The 16,844-nt window shown below is 51.7% G+C and overlaps 2 protein-coding genes across 8 annotated transcripts in view; one reads left to right on the top strand and one right to left on the bottom strand.

The window, feature by feature from the left end:
- The window catches only part of KLHL18 (kelch like family member 18), a 29,471-nt gene extending 16,548 nt beyond the window's left edge, over positions 1–12,923 (bottom strand). Inside the window, exon 1 of one of the 2 annotated variants that reach the window (XM_065831962.2) lies at positions 12,645–12,923. In XM_065831962.2, coding sequence (XP_065688034.1) covers positions 12,645–12,923 — 279 coding nt within the window. The remainder of the gene's footprint in view (positions 1–12,644) is intronic. The other variant, XM_065831964.2, reaches the window with a different exon arrangement.
- Positions 12,902–16,844, top strand: part of KIF9 (kinesin family member 9) — a 32,053-nt gene continuing 28,110 nt past the window's right edge. For all 6 annotated transcript variants that reach the window (XM_071805445.1, XM_071805444.1, XM_065831965.2 and 3 more), the window contains exons 1-4: positions 12,902–12,996; positions 15,117–15,221; positions 16,016–16,113; positions 16,658–16,823. In XM_071805445.1, coding sequence (XP_071661546.1) covers positions 16,021–16,113; positions 16,658–16,823 — 259 coding nt within the window. In that variant the 5' untranslated portion in view covers positions 12,902–12,996; positions 15,117–15,221; positions 16,016–16,020. The remainder of the gene's footprint in view (positions 12,997–15,116; positions 15,222–16,015; positions 16,114–16,657; positions 16,824–16,844) is intronic.

Raw genomic sequence — 16,844 nt, 5'->3', positions numbered from 1 at the left:
CACAAAAGGATGAGGAATCTCCACAAAAGGACGAGGGGGAATCTCCACAAAAGGAGGTGAGACTGTCAAGACTCAGCCCCGGTCCCAAAGGGGACGGAGCTCAAGTCCTGTTTAATTAACAACCATTTGCAGAGCAAGGTTCCCCAGACATTACACAGCCTCTTGTAAGCGAGCACAAACCCCGGCGAACACAGAACGCGTAAAAATACTTAGAAATAAAGGCCATAAGAGGAAGGAAGCGATTAAAACCAACAAACCCTCGCCGTGGCTGCGGGTTTGCCTTTCCACACCGCAGCTGCCAAACCGAGCACGTGTGCACACACAGAATCATTGAATCGGAATCATTTTGGTTGGAATATACCCTCAGGATCATTGAGTCCAACCTTAACCTGACTCCAGCGCTAACCCACGTCCGTAAGAACCGCGTCTAAATGGCTTTTAAACCCCTCCAGGGATGGTGACCCCACCAGTGCCCTGTGTTCCAATGCCCCACAGCCCTTTGGGGAAGGATTTGTTCTTAATATCCAATCTAAATCACCCCTAGCATGAATGACTTCACTTCTGTTTGTCTCTCCATGCGAGCGAGAGTTGGAGGCGCCGCTCACAAGTGCAAGAGGTTAAGAGAAGGAAATAACACTGAGGTTTGGGTGCTAAGCTCGTTGTTCGGGGCTCCTCGCTGGGGAAAGGTTTACGTACGATCAGTCCTAACTTGGTTGACCGCGATGAGTAACTCGCTGCTCCGCTTGTCCACGTTCCAGCCTCGGAGCTCAGGAACCCCAGACCGGCCTGGGCAGCTCTGGTGCTTCCCGACACGTTCCTACCTGGGGATGAAGCTGCTACTGACCCAGCCCGACGAGGGAAAAACAGTGGGAAAGCTGTTGTAGAATGGAAGGTGTTGGTCTGTTGTCCCAAGGAACAAGCATCAGGATGAGAGGAACCGGCCTCAAGTTGCGCCAGCGGAGGCTGAGGTTGAAAATTTGGGGTAATTGATTCCCCTCACCACCACTCAGCAAGGTCTGAGCGTCACCAGCAGCATTTTGGAGCTGGGGGACCAACAGCGCTGCTCATGGATGGATCTTCACCCACAGATGAGCCTGCAGCACATGAGGGGTTTGTTCCCTGGGCAAAAGGCTGATTAAAACCCCCATTTTATTTCACGTGAGCTGCATTTCTTCTTTAAAATATATATATTTTTGCTGAAAATGTTTTCAACTGAAGGGCGGTGCTGGAGGGAACCACCAGGAGCACCCAACTTTGCAAGAAAACCCCCTCTCGTGTGCCTCAAACATCTCAAAAACCAGGAAAACACCATTTTTGCTTTCAATATTTCTCTGGTTTGAAACAAGGTGAAATAACGAGGGTTTACATATGGAAAATTTGGAAAGGCACGGCTCCTGGAAGGAAATCTGTCCAACCGCAACGCTCGCTTTGGTTTAATGTATCTCCACTACAAGATGAGCGCTCCAAATTTGCCGAAAACCGCGGCTCTTACAAGGTCGTTTTGCCTTTTTTTAAATTAAAAAGTGGTATTGCAATTCAATCGGCGCCTATTAAAACAACACACCTGCATACAGCGATCCTCTAGTTATAACTAAGTTATCCTTGTATATGAAGTTATTACAGTATCACAGTATGTTTGGGACTGGAAGGGACCTCAAAAGATCATCCAGTCCAATCCCCCTGCTGGAGCAGGAACGCCTAGGAGAGGTCGCACAGGAAGGTGTCCAGGCGGGTTTGAATGTCTGCAGGGAGGGAGACTCCACAACCCTCCTGGGCAGCCTGGGCCAGGCTCTGACACCCTCACTGAGAAGCAGTTTTTTTCTCAAATTTTAGTGGAACCTCTTGTGTTCCAGCTTGATCCCATTATGCCTTGTCCTATCATTGTTTGCCACTGAGAAGAGCCTGGCTCCGTTCTCATGGCACTCACCCTTTATATATTTATAAACATTAATAAGGTCACCCCTCAGTCTCCTCTTCTCCAAACTAAAGAGCCCCAGCTCCCTCCTTTCCTCACACGGGAGATGCTCCACTCCCTTCAGCATCTTTGTTGCCCTACGCTGGACCCTCTCCAGCAGTTCCCTGTCCTTCTGGAACTGAGGGGCCACAACTGGACACAATATTCCAGCTGTGGTCTCCCCAGGGCAGAGCAGAGGGGCAGGAGAACCTCTCTGACCTACTGACCACCCCCTTCTAACCCACCCCAGGTCCCATTGGCTTCCTGGCCACAAGGGCCCAGTGCTGGCTCATGGTCACCCTGCTGTCCACCAGGACCCCCAGGTCCCTTTCCCCTACACTGCTCTCTAATATGTAATTTCCCAACCTATACTGGAACCTGGGGTTGTTCCTGCCCAGATGCAGGACTCTACACTTGCCCTTGTTAAATTCCATCAGGTTATTCCCCGCCCAACTCTCCAGGCTGTCCAGGTCTCTGGATGGCAGCACAGCCTCTGGTGTGCAGCCACTCCTCCCAGCTTGGTGCCATCAGCAAACTTGCTGATAGTACACTCAAATCCCTCATCCAAATCGTTAATGAATATATTGAATAATATTGGCCCCAGTACTGACCCCTGAGGCACTGCACTAGATACAGCGGCACGTTTGCAGCCCCCGGTAACGTTGCCGCTGAGCCAAATATTCTCTGCCCTTTTTCCTCCGAGGAATTCGACGCTGCAGCTCCAGCAAAAGCCTTTTGAAGCCAGTGAATCTGATGTTTCTTTCCAAGGGGATGATTTGCTAAGGCTCGATGGCTAAAATACACCGTTCTATTAAAGGGAACCTGGTGATCTGCTACGCTGCGGTTTAATGTTGTAGAGGGAAAGCCACCGTTCCTTGGGATATTAACTCCTCAGAAATTCCACCCCATGCTTTGATTTTCCTTGCCTGTAAGGGTGAGCAAAGACTTTAAATAGAGGCAACCACCTTTTCTAAGTGGAAAACACTGCGGAATCCTCTTCATTAAACAACACATGACACAGGTTCAATAGATTTCTCCTTTAGTAGAAACAGCATCCAGAGAAAACCAGAGAACACTGGACATCAGGTTTACTCTCTTTAACTGCCTTAATTGCTCTGATCCCAGGAAAGGGAGCTGGGGGTCCTGGGGACAGCAGGGTGAGCATGAGCCAGCACTGGGCCCTTGTGGCCAGGAAGCCAATGGGACCTGGGGTGGGTTAGAAGGGGGTGGTCAGTAGGTCAGAGAGGTTCTCCTGCCCCTCTGCTCTGCCCTGGGGAGACCACACCTGGAATCTTGTGTCCAGTTGTGGCCCCTCAGCTCCAGAAGGACAGGGAACTGCTGGAGAGAGTCCAGCGCAGCCACCAAGATGCTGAAGGGAGTGGAGCATCTCCCGTGTGAGGAAAGGCTGAGGGAGCTGGGGCTCTGGAGCTGGAGAAGAGGAGACTGAGGGGGGACTCATTCCTGGGGATCAATATGGAAAGGGGCAGTGTCAGGAGGATGGAGCCAGGCTCTTCTCGGTGACAACCAGTGACAGGACAAGGGGCAATGGGTGCAAACTGGAACACAGGAGGTTCCACTGCAAGAGGAGAAGCAACTTGTTGGGGGTGAGGGTGTCAGAGCCTGGCCCAGGCTGCCCAGGGAGGTTGTGGAGTCTCCTTCTCTGCAGACATTCAAACCCGCCTGGACCCCTTCCTGTGGAACCTCAGCTGGGTGTTCCTGCTCCGGGGGGATTGCACTGGATGGGCTTCCCAGGGCCCTTCAACCCCTGACATTCTGGGATTCTGTGACTGCATCTCTAATTACTCCGCGTTTTACCCTGCTTACTGTTCTTCTAAGAATTTCAAGGGACGGTTGACTACCGTGAAATATGACTGCAATTGTAATACAAATAACAGCAATATTTTGACCTTGCCTCTCTGATGGATTCATACATTAAACCGCGGCTCCGCTCCCCGCGTTTCTCCCTATGAAAAGCAGAAAGGCATCAAAACCACAGGAAATTATTCCGCTCCAAGTCCAAACCATCTGAGGGATGAGATACCTGCTCTATAGTTTCCGAGGGACACGGTTGTTCCCTTCGTTACGGGAAGCGTTTCACCCCCGTTTAACAAATTAACCCCGTTTAACAAATGAACGGCGCTGGGGACGACTCTGTGTGGGCAAGGGAGGGTTTGAATTCAGCAGAGTTGGCTTTGGTTACCCGATGAGAGAAACCACGGCCACGTAGTTCCCAACTGCTTCCCGTTCGGGACAATAAAAAGGAAATAAGCTGTAAAATAATAATTAAAAAGGAATAATTTTCTGCCGTTGTAGCAGGGGAAGGATGGGACATCAGAGAGATCCAGCAAGCTGCACCAGCCGAGAGCCATCGATCGCCACCAACACAACGTCCTGGGACCAGACGACAACACCACCCCCGCTTCCTTGTGGGTTTTGTTTGTTTTTAAACTCCTGTAATGATCCAGAGCCCTCAGGGAGGTTTATAAATCAGGATCTCAGGTCTAGAAGCCGTCATTATGTTCATACCATCAACATTTCATGGCAAATCCCAGAGGAAGAACTAAATTTCTTGCTGCAGGCGACGGAAAACACAAGTTTTCCTATAGAAGGCGACAAATGTTTCCACGTGGCACGTGTCCCCTTGGCTCATCTGAGCATCTTCCCATTCCAAAAGCCAAATGATCTTCCTTTCCTCTGACCAAATAAACACCCTCTGGAGTCACCTACACTCATGTAACGCAACAGTAAAACGAGCTCATGAACTTCTTGGCACCATCCCACCCTCTCCTGTGTCCAAACGCCATCAAGTACTTGCAGAACGTTAACAAATACATAGAGAAAAAGCTTTTTCTGTTTGGGAAAAACCCTATTTTTGTCCTCACTAAGCGCAGCCAGGTTCCTGTTTTGATTTTCAAGCGGAATTTGGCCTTTGGAACTGGCCGCCCTCTCCGTCCGTGTGCAAGAACTATGTCAAACGAACGCTTTGCCTTTTTATTTTAGTTCGGAGCGAGCTGCGAATCAGCGCGTTTCCCTTTTTGAGCTCTGGGTTCGGGTCAGTCTGCAGGCACAAATGAAATCGCCATGAATTTAATGGTGTCCCCATCACCAAGCTGGAATTAGCTGTTAACACAAGCAGCAAAAGAGAGAAATAAACCCAGAATCTCACAGAATCCCAGAATGAACTGGGTTGGAAGAGACCTCAGAGCTCATCCAGTCCAACCCTTGGTCCAACTCCAGTCCATTGACCAGATCATGGAACTCAGTGCCATGGCCAATCTCAGTTTAAAAACCTCCCGGGCCACTGAGTCCAGCACCTCCCTGGGCAGCCATTCCAATGCTGACCACTCTCTCTGCACAGAATTGCTTTCTAATCTCCAGCCTCAACTTCCCCTGGCAGAGTTGAAGCCCATGCCCCCTTGTCCTATTGCTGACTGCCTGGGAGAAGAGCCCAATCCCCCCTGGCTAGAACTGCCCTTCGGGTCGTTCTAGAGAGTGCTGAGCTCAGCTCTAAGCCTCCTCTGCTCCAGACTGAACAAGCCCAGCTCCCTCAACCTCTCCCCATAGCTCTTGTGCTCAAGTCCCTTCCCCAGTCTTGTTGCTCTTCTCTGGACCCGCTCCAGCACTTCAATCTCTTTCCTGAGCTGAGGGGCCCAGAACTGAACACAACACTCCAGGTGTGGCCTCCCCAGTGCAGAGCACAGGGGAAGGATCACTGCCCTTGTCCTGCTGACCACGCTGGTTTGGATACAGGACAGGACACCATTGGCCTTCTTGGCCACCTGGGCACACTGCTGGCTCCTGTTGAGCTTCCTGTCCATGAGTCCCCCCAGGTCCCTTTCTGCCTGACGGCTCTCCAGCCACTCTGTGCCAGCCTGGAGCGCTGCAGGGGGTTGTTGTGGCCAAAGTGCAGGACCCGGCACTTGGCCTTGGTGAACTTCATCCCATTGGAGTTGGCCCATTTTTCCAGTCTACGCAGATCCCTCTGCAGAGCTCTCCTGCCTTCCAGCAGCTCCATACTCCCTCCCAACTTGGTGTCATCTCCACGTCATCGAGCTCGCTGGGAAGAGGTTTAAACCTTCAGGCAGCATAGCTCGAGTTAAACAGCTTGTTTTCAGGTGATTCCCACCTTTACTCAAGGATGAGTTATTTTACAATATATTACTTTTCTTTTAAGGCAAAAGATGCTGTTTACCAGAAACAAGAATGAAATTTGGGCTCGCAAAGCGTCCTGACCGCAAACACCACAGGATTCCCCTCCAACGCGTCCTCCAGAGCGATAACAAAGCTCCTGCTCTCCCTCACGCTCCCACGTCCACTAAAACGTTCGAAGTTCCAGGGTACGACGATGCTTTCTGTGCAGAAAAAGGGGGTAGGTAGAATAGAGCATCGATTGTTTTCACGCTGGTGAGAAGTTGCTGGAGTTCAGCGCTGCAAAGATCTCAAGTCACAAAGAGGCCGGAGGAGAAATTAAGCCAGGTGGAAGACGATGGAATGGGAAAGTTTAACAGATCTTGTGTCAAAATTCAGCCTCGTCCCACCCAAAACAGCGGCTGGACAAGATGTGAAAGAGTTTTGACCCAACTCGGCACATTGAAACCCAAAAGACTGACCCATTAAGTCAGATCTCCGGTCTAGACTAATTAGAGCCCTGGTGCTTCCCTGTTTGATGGAATCCAGAAGCTTCCAGAAGCTGCTGCTGTGCTCCCCCAGAGCACCTATCCCTTGGCCTAAAGCTCAGACTAAAGCAGAGCCTAAATCAGCTTTCATCTCGAGAGGATATTTGTCTTCACAAAAACAACGCTCAGGAAGAACATAAATACCGAGCAGCTTCTTTTCTGCAATTAAAAAGCAGAATGTGATCTCCGGATCAGGGACTGATACCCCAAAAACCGGCATTTTTCAGTGAACTGAAATTCTTCGCGGGATTTATTTGTGAAATAAGCATCAAATTATCGAGGAAGGTTCTGCTGTGCTATCGCCAAAAGCAATGAGGGTCCAAATCCCTAATGCAGAGCTTTTCTCACCCAGGGAGCTTAGCGAAAAGCTAATTGATTTTTATTAATAAGTTAAAATCAAGGGCAGAATTACACGTTTAGACAGAAGGTGATTTTATGGGTGAAACGCTCTGGGGCAAAAAGAACCTTTGGGGATAAGCAAAGTAGCGCCTGGCACATGGAAAATAATCCCAAAATCTTATGTGAAGAGAGCCTGAAAGAAAATGCTTTATATCCAGCTTCTGGGGAGAAAAAATATCAATAAAAACCCCAAATCTCACTGATTTAATCCATAAAAATCCAGCTGTGAGTAAATATGATAACACAGCAATGAGATCTCGCTGCGGTTCTCACTGGAGATGCTGAGCACATTAAATTTGAACCACTTGTAGACTTTGCCAAGACGCGATCCCGAAAGAGAAAAAGCAGCGGTAGAGATTTGCCTCCACTAAGCAAAAAATCCCAATTTCACCAAAGGAAAACGAAGTAACCACAGAACAAGGTGCGTCCCGTCGCTTCCCGCCTCCCACCAGTTTATTCCCCTTTGTTTCTACCAAATCATCCTCAAATTATTCTGTAAGTAAATGCTTCGCGGCATCACCAAAGGAAAGACGCTTGCGATGGGACGTCTCCAAGAGAAGCTCTGACCTGCAGCCATTTAAGAGCGAGGCATTTGACACAGTGTCCCACAGCATCCTCACAGCTGAACTGAGGGACTGCAGAGTCTGGAATGTGGGCAGGAACAACCCCAGGTTCCAGTGTAAGTTGGGGAATGAGCTGTTGGAGAGCAGTGTAGGGAAAGGGAGCTGGGGGTCCTGGGGACAGCAGGGTGAGCATGAGCCAGCACTGGGCCCTTGTGGCCAGGAAGCCAATGGTACCTGGGGTGGGTTAGAAGGGGGTGGTCAGTAGGTCAGAGAGGTTCTCCTGCCCCTCTGCTCTGCCCTGGGGAGACCACACCTGGAATATTGTGTCCAGTTGTGGCCCCTCAGCTCCAGAAGGACAGGGAACTGCTGGAGAGAGTCCAGCGCAGCCACCAAGATGCTGAAGGGAGTGGAGCATCTCCCGTGTGAGGAAAGGCTGAGGGAGCTGGGGCTCTGGAGCTGGAGAAGAGGAGACTGAGGGGGGACTCATTCCTGGGGATCAATATGGAAAGGGGCAGTGTCAGGAGGATGGAGCCAGGCTCTTCTGGGTGACACCCAGTGACAGGACAAGGGGCAATGGGTGCAAACCGGAACACAGGAGGTTCCACTGAAAGAGGAGAAGCAACTTGTTGGGGGTGAGGGTGTCAGAGCCTGGCCCAGGCTGCCCAGGGAGGTTGTGGAGTCTCCTTCTCTGCAGACATTCAAACCCGCCTGGACCCCTTCCTGTGGAACCTCAGCTGGGTGTTCCTGCTCCGGGGGGATTGCACTGGATGAGCTTTCCAGGGCCCTTCAACCCCTGACATTCTGGGATTCTGTGAAGAGACAGGATTAGAAAAGGACTCTTCAAATCTATAACCTGAGTCCGGATAATCTCAGCTCCAAGGGAGCCATTTAAATCAGCAACTTCTTGGTTTTAATCGCGTTTAAATCCAGCCCCTGCGGAGCAACGTTAAAGACAGGAGAACAAATTCTGCCCCTCCTGTTGACTCAATGAACGTTCGCCCATTTACGAGGGGAATAATTAAAACAAACAAACGAGAGTAGCGATGCTTCCTAATAATTTGAGCCCTGTTTGTACAGCAAACATTTCAGTGGGCTGGGTGGATCATTTACGGCCCTTGAGCCCAACGCCGATACAGCTAAAGAGGTCAATAAAAACCTGAACCATGCTGCAAAAACACGGCTTGTTCCCATTTCGATGCTGCTTGTTCCCATTTTGGGAGTCTGAACCCTGCTCACAGCGAGAGGAATCCAATTTTAGGCCCAAAACAGCATTTGGCAGCTTTTTCTAATGTACATATAACCTACTTTTCTCTTTATAGAGGTGAGAACCCAAAAGATTTAGGTGTGAAAAACCAGCAACAGATGTGCTCAGTGGTGCAAGAGGCATCAGGACCTACAAGGATCCCCGAGCATCGACGTCGGATGCCTCTCGATCCCCGAGCATCGACGTCGGACGCCTCTCGATCCCCGAGCATCGACGTCGGACGCCTCTCGATCCCCGAGCATCGACGTCGGACGCCTCTCGATCCCCGAGCATTGACCTTGGACGCCTCTCGATCCTCATGCATCGACGTCGGATGCTTCTCGGTGCTTTTCCTACCTTGACTTTGGGTGGGAATGGTTCAAATGCCAATGAATGACTCGCTTTCCAGGCTCCTCCTGCACCGCGCCGGATTTACGACATTCGCATCAGCTGCGCTCGAGGTGGTTTAAATGATTAAAAACCACCTCCGAATTGCAGCAAAGGGAAATTACTTCTCAAATATTCAGCGGGTGGCGTTAATTCAGTCACCACGGGACCAAGAAATCCACGGTCGGGAGGCAGAAGTGATAAAAACAGGGGAAAGTTAAGACTTGGTTTAAGAGACATTTTGCTTAATAGATGTTGAACTTTGTAGGGATGAAAGGCTCTGCACCCTCCTCACTTAGAAACACCCCCCAGAATGAAATCTAATATTAGGTTGGTTAATCTAATATAATAAAAGGAATAAAGAAATCGAGGCCAACGCGGCGCCCTGGTAAAGCAGCCGAGCTCCTCCAGCCCGTACGAGTGGCCCCATAGAAGAGACACAAAGGGAGATAAACAAGGTGAAAAAAAGCACTTTGCTATGGTAAATCCATAGGAAAACTTATTCAGGAGAGTTTTGTGGGACAATGGTTGGTTATTTGTCTGAGATAAGGCCGGGATTCTACACCTCATCACTATTCTCTCCCTCTGGATGCTGTGGAGCAGCACGGGGACCCACAGCTGAGTCAGCACCGCGATTTTCGGGATGTGGGACTCGCAGGACCTGGAAATCTTCTTCTGCAACACGAAGCCACCTCGATAACATCACATTTAATCCTAATAAAACGGCGCTCTCCATCACAAACCAGTTTTGTCGCAGAATTCCCCCAGGTTACGGCACAGACAGTCGCAAATACCACGCCAGGGAAGGTGCAACCCCTGCCAAGGGGAATCGGCACATGGCAAAGCTCTTCCCAACGAGCATTTTCCCCTGTGCTGGGTACTGGGGAGGCCAAACCTCAAATCCTGGGGGCAGTTTTGGGCCCCTCACACCAAGAAAGGCCTTGAGGTGCTGGAGTGAGTTGAGAGAAGGGAACGGAGCTGGTGAGGGGCTGGAGCACAGGTGTGATGGGAGCGGCTGAGGGACCTGGCGGGACCCTGGAGACCTCAAGAGAGAAGAATTTGGGCTCTTCAGGAGCTCTTGGAAGAGTCAGGTGGGATAAAGCCCTGGAGAGATGGTTGATTGTCAAGGATTGTCTTCTCCAAGGCAAAGCATGGACCTTCCTGACAGGCAGGAGATGGAGGGAGGTGGCTGGAGGTCGGAGGGGACGAGCTCAAGGACAAGAGGGACACAGAGAAGAGGTGGACACTGGGATAGGTGACATGAGAAGAAGATGTAGAAACTCAGATTGACCAAGTCAAGGACCACCATGGGTTGGACCCAACCAGAAGATGTTTGGAAAGCACCAGAGTGGTGAAGGAGCTGGAGCACGAGAGTGATGGGAGCAGCTGAGGGACCTGGGGGCTTCAGCTGGAGAACAGGAGCTGAGGGGAGACAGGGACACAAAGAAACGGCCTCAAGTTGCCCAGGGGAGGTTGAGGTTGGATCTGGGAACAATTTCTTCCCCAAAGGGCTGTGGGGCATTGGAACAGGCTGCCCAGGGCAGTGCTGGAGTCACCATCTCTGGAGGGCTGGACAGACGGACAGGAGGTTCTCAGGACATGGGGCAGTGCTGGGGTGGGTTATGGCTGAACTCCATCATCTCGAGGGGTTTTTCCAACCCAAACGATCCGATGATTCCATGATTTTAACCTGCACTTTAGTCACAGCTGATCTGCAGGATGAAGCAGCCACGGGCTGAACCCCAATCGCGCGTCCCCACGACAGGCACAGCCCTCCCCGGCTCCCTCTCCGGCAGGTGAAACCTCTCAGCGTGAGTAGGCTGGGAAACACCTTCATGTTTAATTAAACTCGCGAGCTCGTTCTGGAATGACTCAACTAATCCTTGGGAGTTCGCACGTCACGCCCACAACAACCTCCCTCCCGTAGCTCCTGCGCTGGAGGGTTCCAGCACCTCCTGGTCACCTCAGATCCCTCCAGCCCCAGCGACACCATCCTGAGCATTTACCAAGGCTACAGATTATTTATATGACATAAAAAAGCGACGTTCTTAAAAAGATAAAGGTTTCCTAGGGAAAAAGACTCTCCTCCCATGGTTTGGGGCAGAGGTTGGTCCATAAACCGGCACCAACCCCACCCATAGTGTCACCTCCCACACCACTCAGTGTTGGGATCACCACCAAAATGGGGGGGCAGGGGGCAGGTCTAGGGTGCCCCTTTTCCTCTCAAAACAAGATATTCTAGTGAATCGCTCTCCCCGGCTGCTGGAAACACCGCGACGGCTCCAAGGGCGAAGAGGCTCTGTCTCCCACCCTGTCCCTGGGGTGAGCACTGGGGACCGGGTGTCACCAACCCGTCACAGCCCCCATCTTGTTCCGGGGGTGCTCAGCACCCCCCTCACTGCCAAGAGGCCCCTAAAGGTCTGGGGAGCCCTAACACCCCCTGATTCCCCACCAATGGGGAGCCATGGGAAGGGGAGACCCGCAGCTCCCCCTTCTCATCACCAAAGGGGCTGGGGGGGTGCTCAGCTCCTCTCATATCCCGCAAAGGGACCCTCAGCTTCACCACCAAAGGGACTATGGGGGGGGCTCAGCTGCCCCCTTATCCCCCCCAAAGGGACCCTGAGCTCCCCCATTACCCCCATCAAAGGGACCTTCTGCTCCTCTCCTCACCCCCCCACCAAAAACAGCCAGAGGGACCCCAGCTGCCTCCTTCTCCCCACCAAAAACGTTGGGGGGCCCTCAGCTCTTTCCTTTTCCCCCAAAGGGACCTTCAGCTCCCCCTTCTCCCCACCTAAAAGGTTGGGGGGGTCCTCAGCTCCCCCCTTACCCCCAAAGGAACCCTCAGCTCCCTCTTATCCCCCACCAAAACAACCCAAATGGACCCCACTTGCTTTCTTCTCCCCACCAAAAAGGTTGGGGGGGCCCTCAGCTCCCTCCTTACCCACCCAAACGGACCCTTTGCCCCCCCCAAAAGGCGCTGGGGGGACCCTCAGCTGCCCCCTCACAAAGGGACCCTCTGCTCCCCCTTATCGCCCATCAAAGGGACTCTTTGCTGCCCACTTGTCCCCCAGAAAAGGGGCTCCCCCTTATTCCCCAAAAAGGACCCTCAGCTTCACCTTCTCCCCACCAAAAGGGCTGGGGGGGCCTCAGCTCCCTCCGTATCCCCCAAAGGGACCCTCAGCTTCCCCTTACACCCCCCCAAAGTGACAATTTGCTCCCCCTTACTCCCCATCCAAGGGACCCTCCGCTCCCGTCCTTGTCCCCCCACCAAAAGGACCCAAGGGGACCCTCAGGTCCTCCCTCACCCCCCCAAATGGACCCTCCGCTCCCCCCTTGTCCCCCCCCCCAAACACCCCAGCTCCTCCTTGTCCCCATCGCATTCCCGGGGGGTCCCTCAGCTCCCGGGTCGGGCCGGGCCGCACCTTGAGGGTGACATCGCAGAGCTTCCCCTGCCGCCGGATCTCGCCCATCACGCCGTACCCCCGGCTGGGCAAATCGCCCACCGAGAAATGCACCAAATCCTCGGGGTCCAGCTCCGGCTCGGCCGCCGCCGCCGCCGCCTCCAGCATCTTCCCGGCCGCGCTTCGCCTCCCCCGCGCCTTGTCCCCGCCCGGCCGCCGTAGCGCGGCCCTCGCAGCCGCCCCCGCTTCCGTCTCCACCTCCCTCCGCTTCCGGGAGAAGCCGGAAGTGGCCGGCGCCATGGCAACGACGTACACATCCCCAGGGGCCGCGGCGGCTCTGGCTCGCCCGGGCCCGGCCGAGGCGGGGGCGCAGGTACGTGAGGGCCGGGGAATCGCCCCCTCCTCAGGGCCTTGGCGTAACCCGCCTCCTGTTGTCCCCACAGGCCGCAACAGCCCCTCAGGCCCCGTCCCCCTCCTCAAGGTCTCGTTCTGAAGGCTGAGAGAGATGTGATCAATGATCAATATCTCAGGGTGGGTGTCAGAGGATGGAGCAGACTCTGTGCAGTGGTGCCCAACGCCAGGGTGAGGGGCAACGGGCACAGACTGAAACACAGGAGGCTCCATCTGAACATGAGGGGAAACTTCTTTGCTGGGAGGTGCCAGAGCCTGGCCCAGGCTGCCCAGAGCGGGTGTGGAGTCTCCTTCTCTGGGACATTCAAACCCGCCTGGACCCACCTGTGTGATCTGCTCTGTGACCCTGTGAGATCTGCTCTGTGACCCTGTGTGATCTGCTCTGTGACCCTGCATGAGCAGGTGGGCTGGGGATCTACAGAGGTCCCTTCAACCCAACCAGCCTGGGGTTTCTGTGGTTCTGTGATTCTCCTCCCCCAGGGTTTATTCCCCACCTCAGGCGATGTCTCCACAGCCCTTGCTCTCCCTCCCTCTGCCCCCAGCCTCATCTCCTCCAGATCTTCTCTCCCCACCAGGTCTGCTAAAACATGGGTGATCCTTCCTGTGTCACCACAGCCCCCTCTCAGATCACCTGGGCTTGGTTTTAGGCCCCTCGTGTGAGAAGGGAACGGAGGTGGTGAGGGGCTGGAGCACAAGTGTGATGGGAGCGGCTGAGGGACCTGGGGGGTTCAGCTGGAGAACAGGAGCTGAGGGGAGACAGGGACACAAAGAAACGGCCTCAAGTTGCACCAGGGGAGGTTGAGGTTGGATCTGGGAACAATTTCTTCCCCAAAGGGCTGTGGGGCATTGGAACAGGCTGCCCAGGGCAGTGCTGGAGTCACCATCCCTGGAGGGTTGGACAGATGGACATGAGGTTCTCAGGACATGGGGCAGTGCAGGGTGGGTTATGGCTGGACTCCAGGATCTCGAGGAACTTTTCCAACCAAAATAATTCTGTGATTCTATTTTATTGTTTGACTGAGTGGATTCAACTCAAAGCATCCCTGCAGTTTCAGTTCCAGCTGCTGCAGTTTTGCCTCCCCAGTTTTTAGATTTGGCCCCAAATTTTGTCCATCCATGGTGGAGGAGCTGAAATCTCTCACAGAGAACCAAACCCCATGTTCCACTGCTCTGGGCACACTTTTCTGTGCCAATCAGCCCCTAAACCCCCACCTAAAATTTCCCTTTGGCACTAAGGGCACGTTGGCCTCTGCCCGGTGCAGAGATGAGCGTCTTGCCGTTAATTCCCAGCAAAACCAGCCTGTTAGTCTTGAGACCAAAGAACAGGGGAGTCCTGCTGGCTTTGGCTGCTGTATAAGGAGCGACCAAGGAACGTGGGTTTGGACCTTGTCCTAAAGAGCTTCCAGACCAGTGGCCCGAGCTGTGAATTGGGATTCGCTTTGCTTGGGTTACATTACCGGTGCTCAACAACAAGCGAAGGTCACGACAATTCTCACTCTTGCCATTTTCATGTTTATTTTGCGATCTGGGGAAGATGGTTTAGCGGTGAAATGTTCTTGGCCAGCAATAAATAGGGAGTTTTCTTTGGTTACAATTCCACTGCAGACCCAAAAACTCAATTAATAATGAGCTTGGTTGGATGCTTGCGGTACCGCTAATGACCCCAAGAGCTTTTGGTCTCCACACTGTTGGTGTTTCCCTCTTTCCTTCCCATTTTCTATTGACCGTAAATACTTTCTAGAGGAATTGCTGTCTCCTGACACTGAACAATGGGCATTGTTGCAGCGAGGGAAACTCCATTGTTCTGCATTTATACTCTGATTAACATGAGAGTTTTGGCCTGAAGTTTTCCCTTATTTCTTCTGTGCTTCTTGCTGCGGTTTTGCAGAAATCAGCTTAACGCTTGGACTCGATGTTAAGCATCTTTTCCAACCTAAATGATTGTAAAAAAGGCCCAGTTTGGATTATATTTGTGCAGAAGAGTTTTGTCATCTCTAACAATCCTGATAACCAGACGAGGAGCATTTCCATGCTGTAAAACTCCATATTCATGCCCTTCTTTATCTCCCTGCTTTCTCACAGGTTGTTTCATTGACAACTGGCTCCGGTACGGGAGAGGTTATGGTCACGGAAACCTCGCACCGGTTTGGATTCTCCGGCGGGTGTTGTGTCGTCTAGAAGGACAAGGTAGCCATTGAAATCCTCACCATGTTTTAAAGCCTTGGTTCAGCTCACACCTCTGCATTTCTTTATTAAGCAATCCCAGTAGATAAAGTGATGGAGAGATCGCAAAGAGAAATACTTAATATACAAGAAATGCAGAAGGTTGTATCTGAAACTCAAAGCACATAATGTTTCTTCTTCAGAAACTTGAAGACCAGGTGTTCCTTAGCACTTCAAAATATTTTTACATCAGTATGAAGGAGAGATTATAGAAATATAAAAATGCCTGTTCAATGCAGAGGATAAACAAGGTAATGGCTGCTCAGAGCGCTGGAAATGTCGGTGTGCTCCTTTAGGCTCGGTTTAACCTCGGGCAGGTCTTACTTAAAGCCTCAGAAGCTGGAAACGGTTCTGGATGAACTGATGTTGCAAAACAGCGTGTGCGTCCGCATGTGGAAAACACCAGGCGAAAGAAAACCCATCTCCTATTCCTGCACCTCTTTGGCTTTGCAAGGCTCAGAGAAAAGGTTGTGTTGTCAAAAATGGTACAGAATCAGAGACACGAGGAAATGGTGAGCAGAAAGACGTTTCTCTTTTGACACGTGGAGTTTTCTGAGCAGGACAACCCTGGAAAGAAGTTTCAGCAACTGTTTGCCCACAATTGTTCTTAATAAGCGTTTGAAACCGCAGCTGAGCTTTTGTCAACACTTTATCTTCCAACTTGACTCCTCTGCATCTTAATTTTCATAACAAATAACACTAAATTTGATTTCAGGAGTGCACCATAGTTGATGTTTCCCTTTCTGCCCCCTCTCTAGTTAGAATGGATGCCATACAAAGAGTCCACGCATTTGTGCGAGTGAAGCCAACCGCCAATTTTGCTCAAGATATGATCAAGTTTGGGCCAGACAACAAGGTAAAGCCCTTGCGAGTGTGAAAGGTGTGGGGTTTGGTTCCAGTTTTGCCCACAGAAATGCAGAATCCTGCCGGGCCTTAAGGCCACGTGTAACATTTTGGTGCACGTTGACTCGCGTATTCCTGCTCGCTGTTCTCCTCCGCGCTTCTGCGTTTGTATCAGCAAGAGTGGCCATGGAAAATGTACTTTTTTGGATACAACCGCTAGAGAAAATCCTCAAAAAGAGTAAGATTGAGCAATCCTTGAGGATTTCCCAGCGCTAACCACAATTCCAGTCTCCCTGTGGTACAATCTGTTCCTCCCTTCACCTTCTCTTGCTTAACTAATAATTTCCTTGCGACACTGAAAGATAAACAGGTGCGTTTAGCCAAATTTCCTTTCTTTAAGAGTACTTATTACCAGAAAACACCATCCAGCTCAGTAAAACAATACTATTTGCGCTCCATTTTCTACTTAAGGTCTCCAGTGGGTGTTTTCTTTTCAGACAATAACTGCTGAAGCTCTGTGGTTATTGAAGCGATCCTCATCTCTTTTTGGCTTTCAGAGTGTAAATATATACATCAAAAAGGACGCCAGGAAGGGCGTTGTGAACAACACGCAGACGGACTGGTCCTTTCGGCTGGACGGCGTCCTCCACAACACCTCCCAGGAGCTGGCTTATGAGACCGTGGCGCAGAAACTGGTGTCCCAAGCTTTATGCGGCTATAACGGTAATTTGTCGCTGTTTTGAT

Source organism: Patagioenas fasciata, chromosome 2, assembly GCF_037038585.1.
Source record: "Patagioenas fasciata isolate bPatFas1 chromosome 2, bPatFas1.hap1, whole genome shotgun sequence".
NCBI classification, from domain to species: domain Eukaryota; kingdom Metazoa; phylum Chordata; class Aves; order Columbiformes; family Columbidae; genus Patagioenas; species Patagioenas fasciata.
This window is presented reverse-complemented; position numbering and strand designations above follow the sequence as displayed.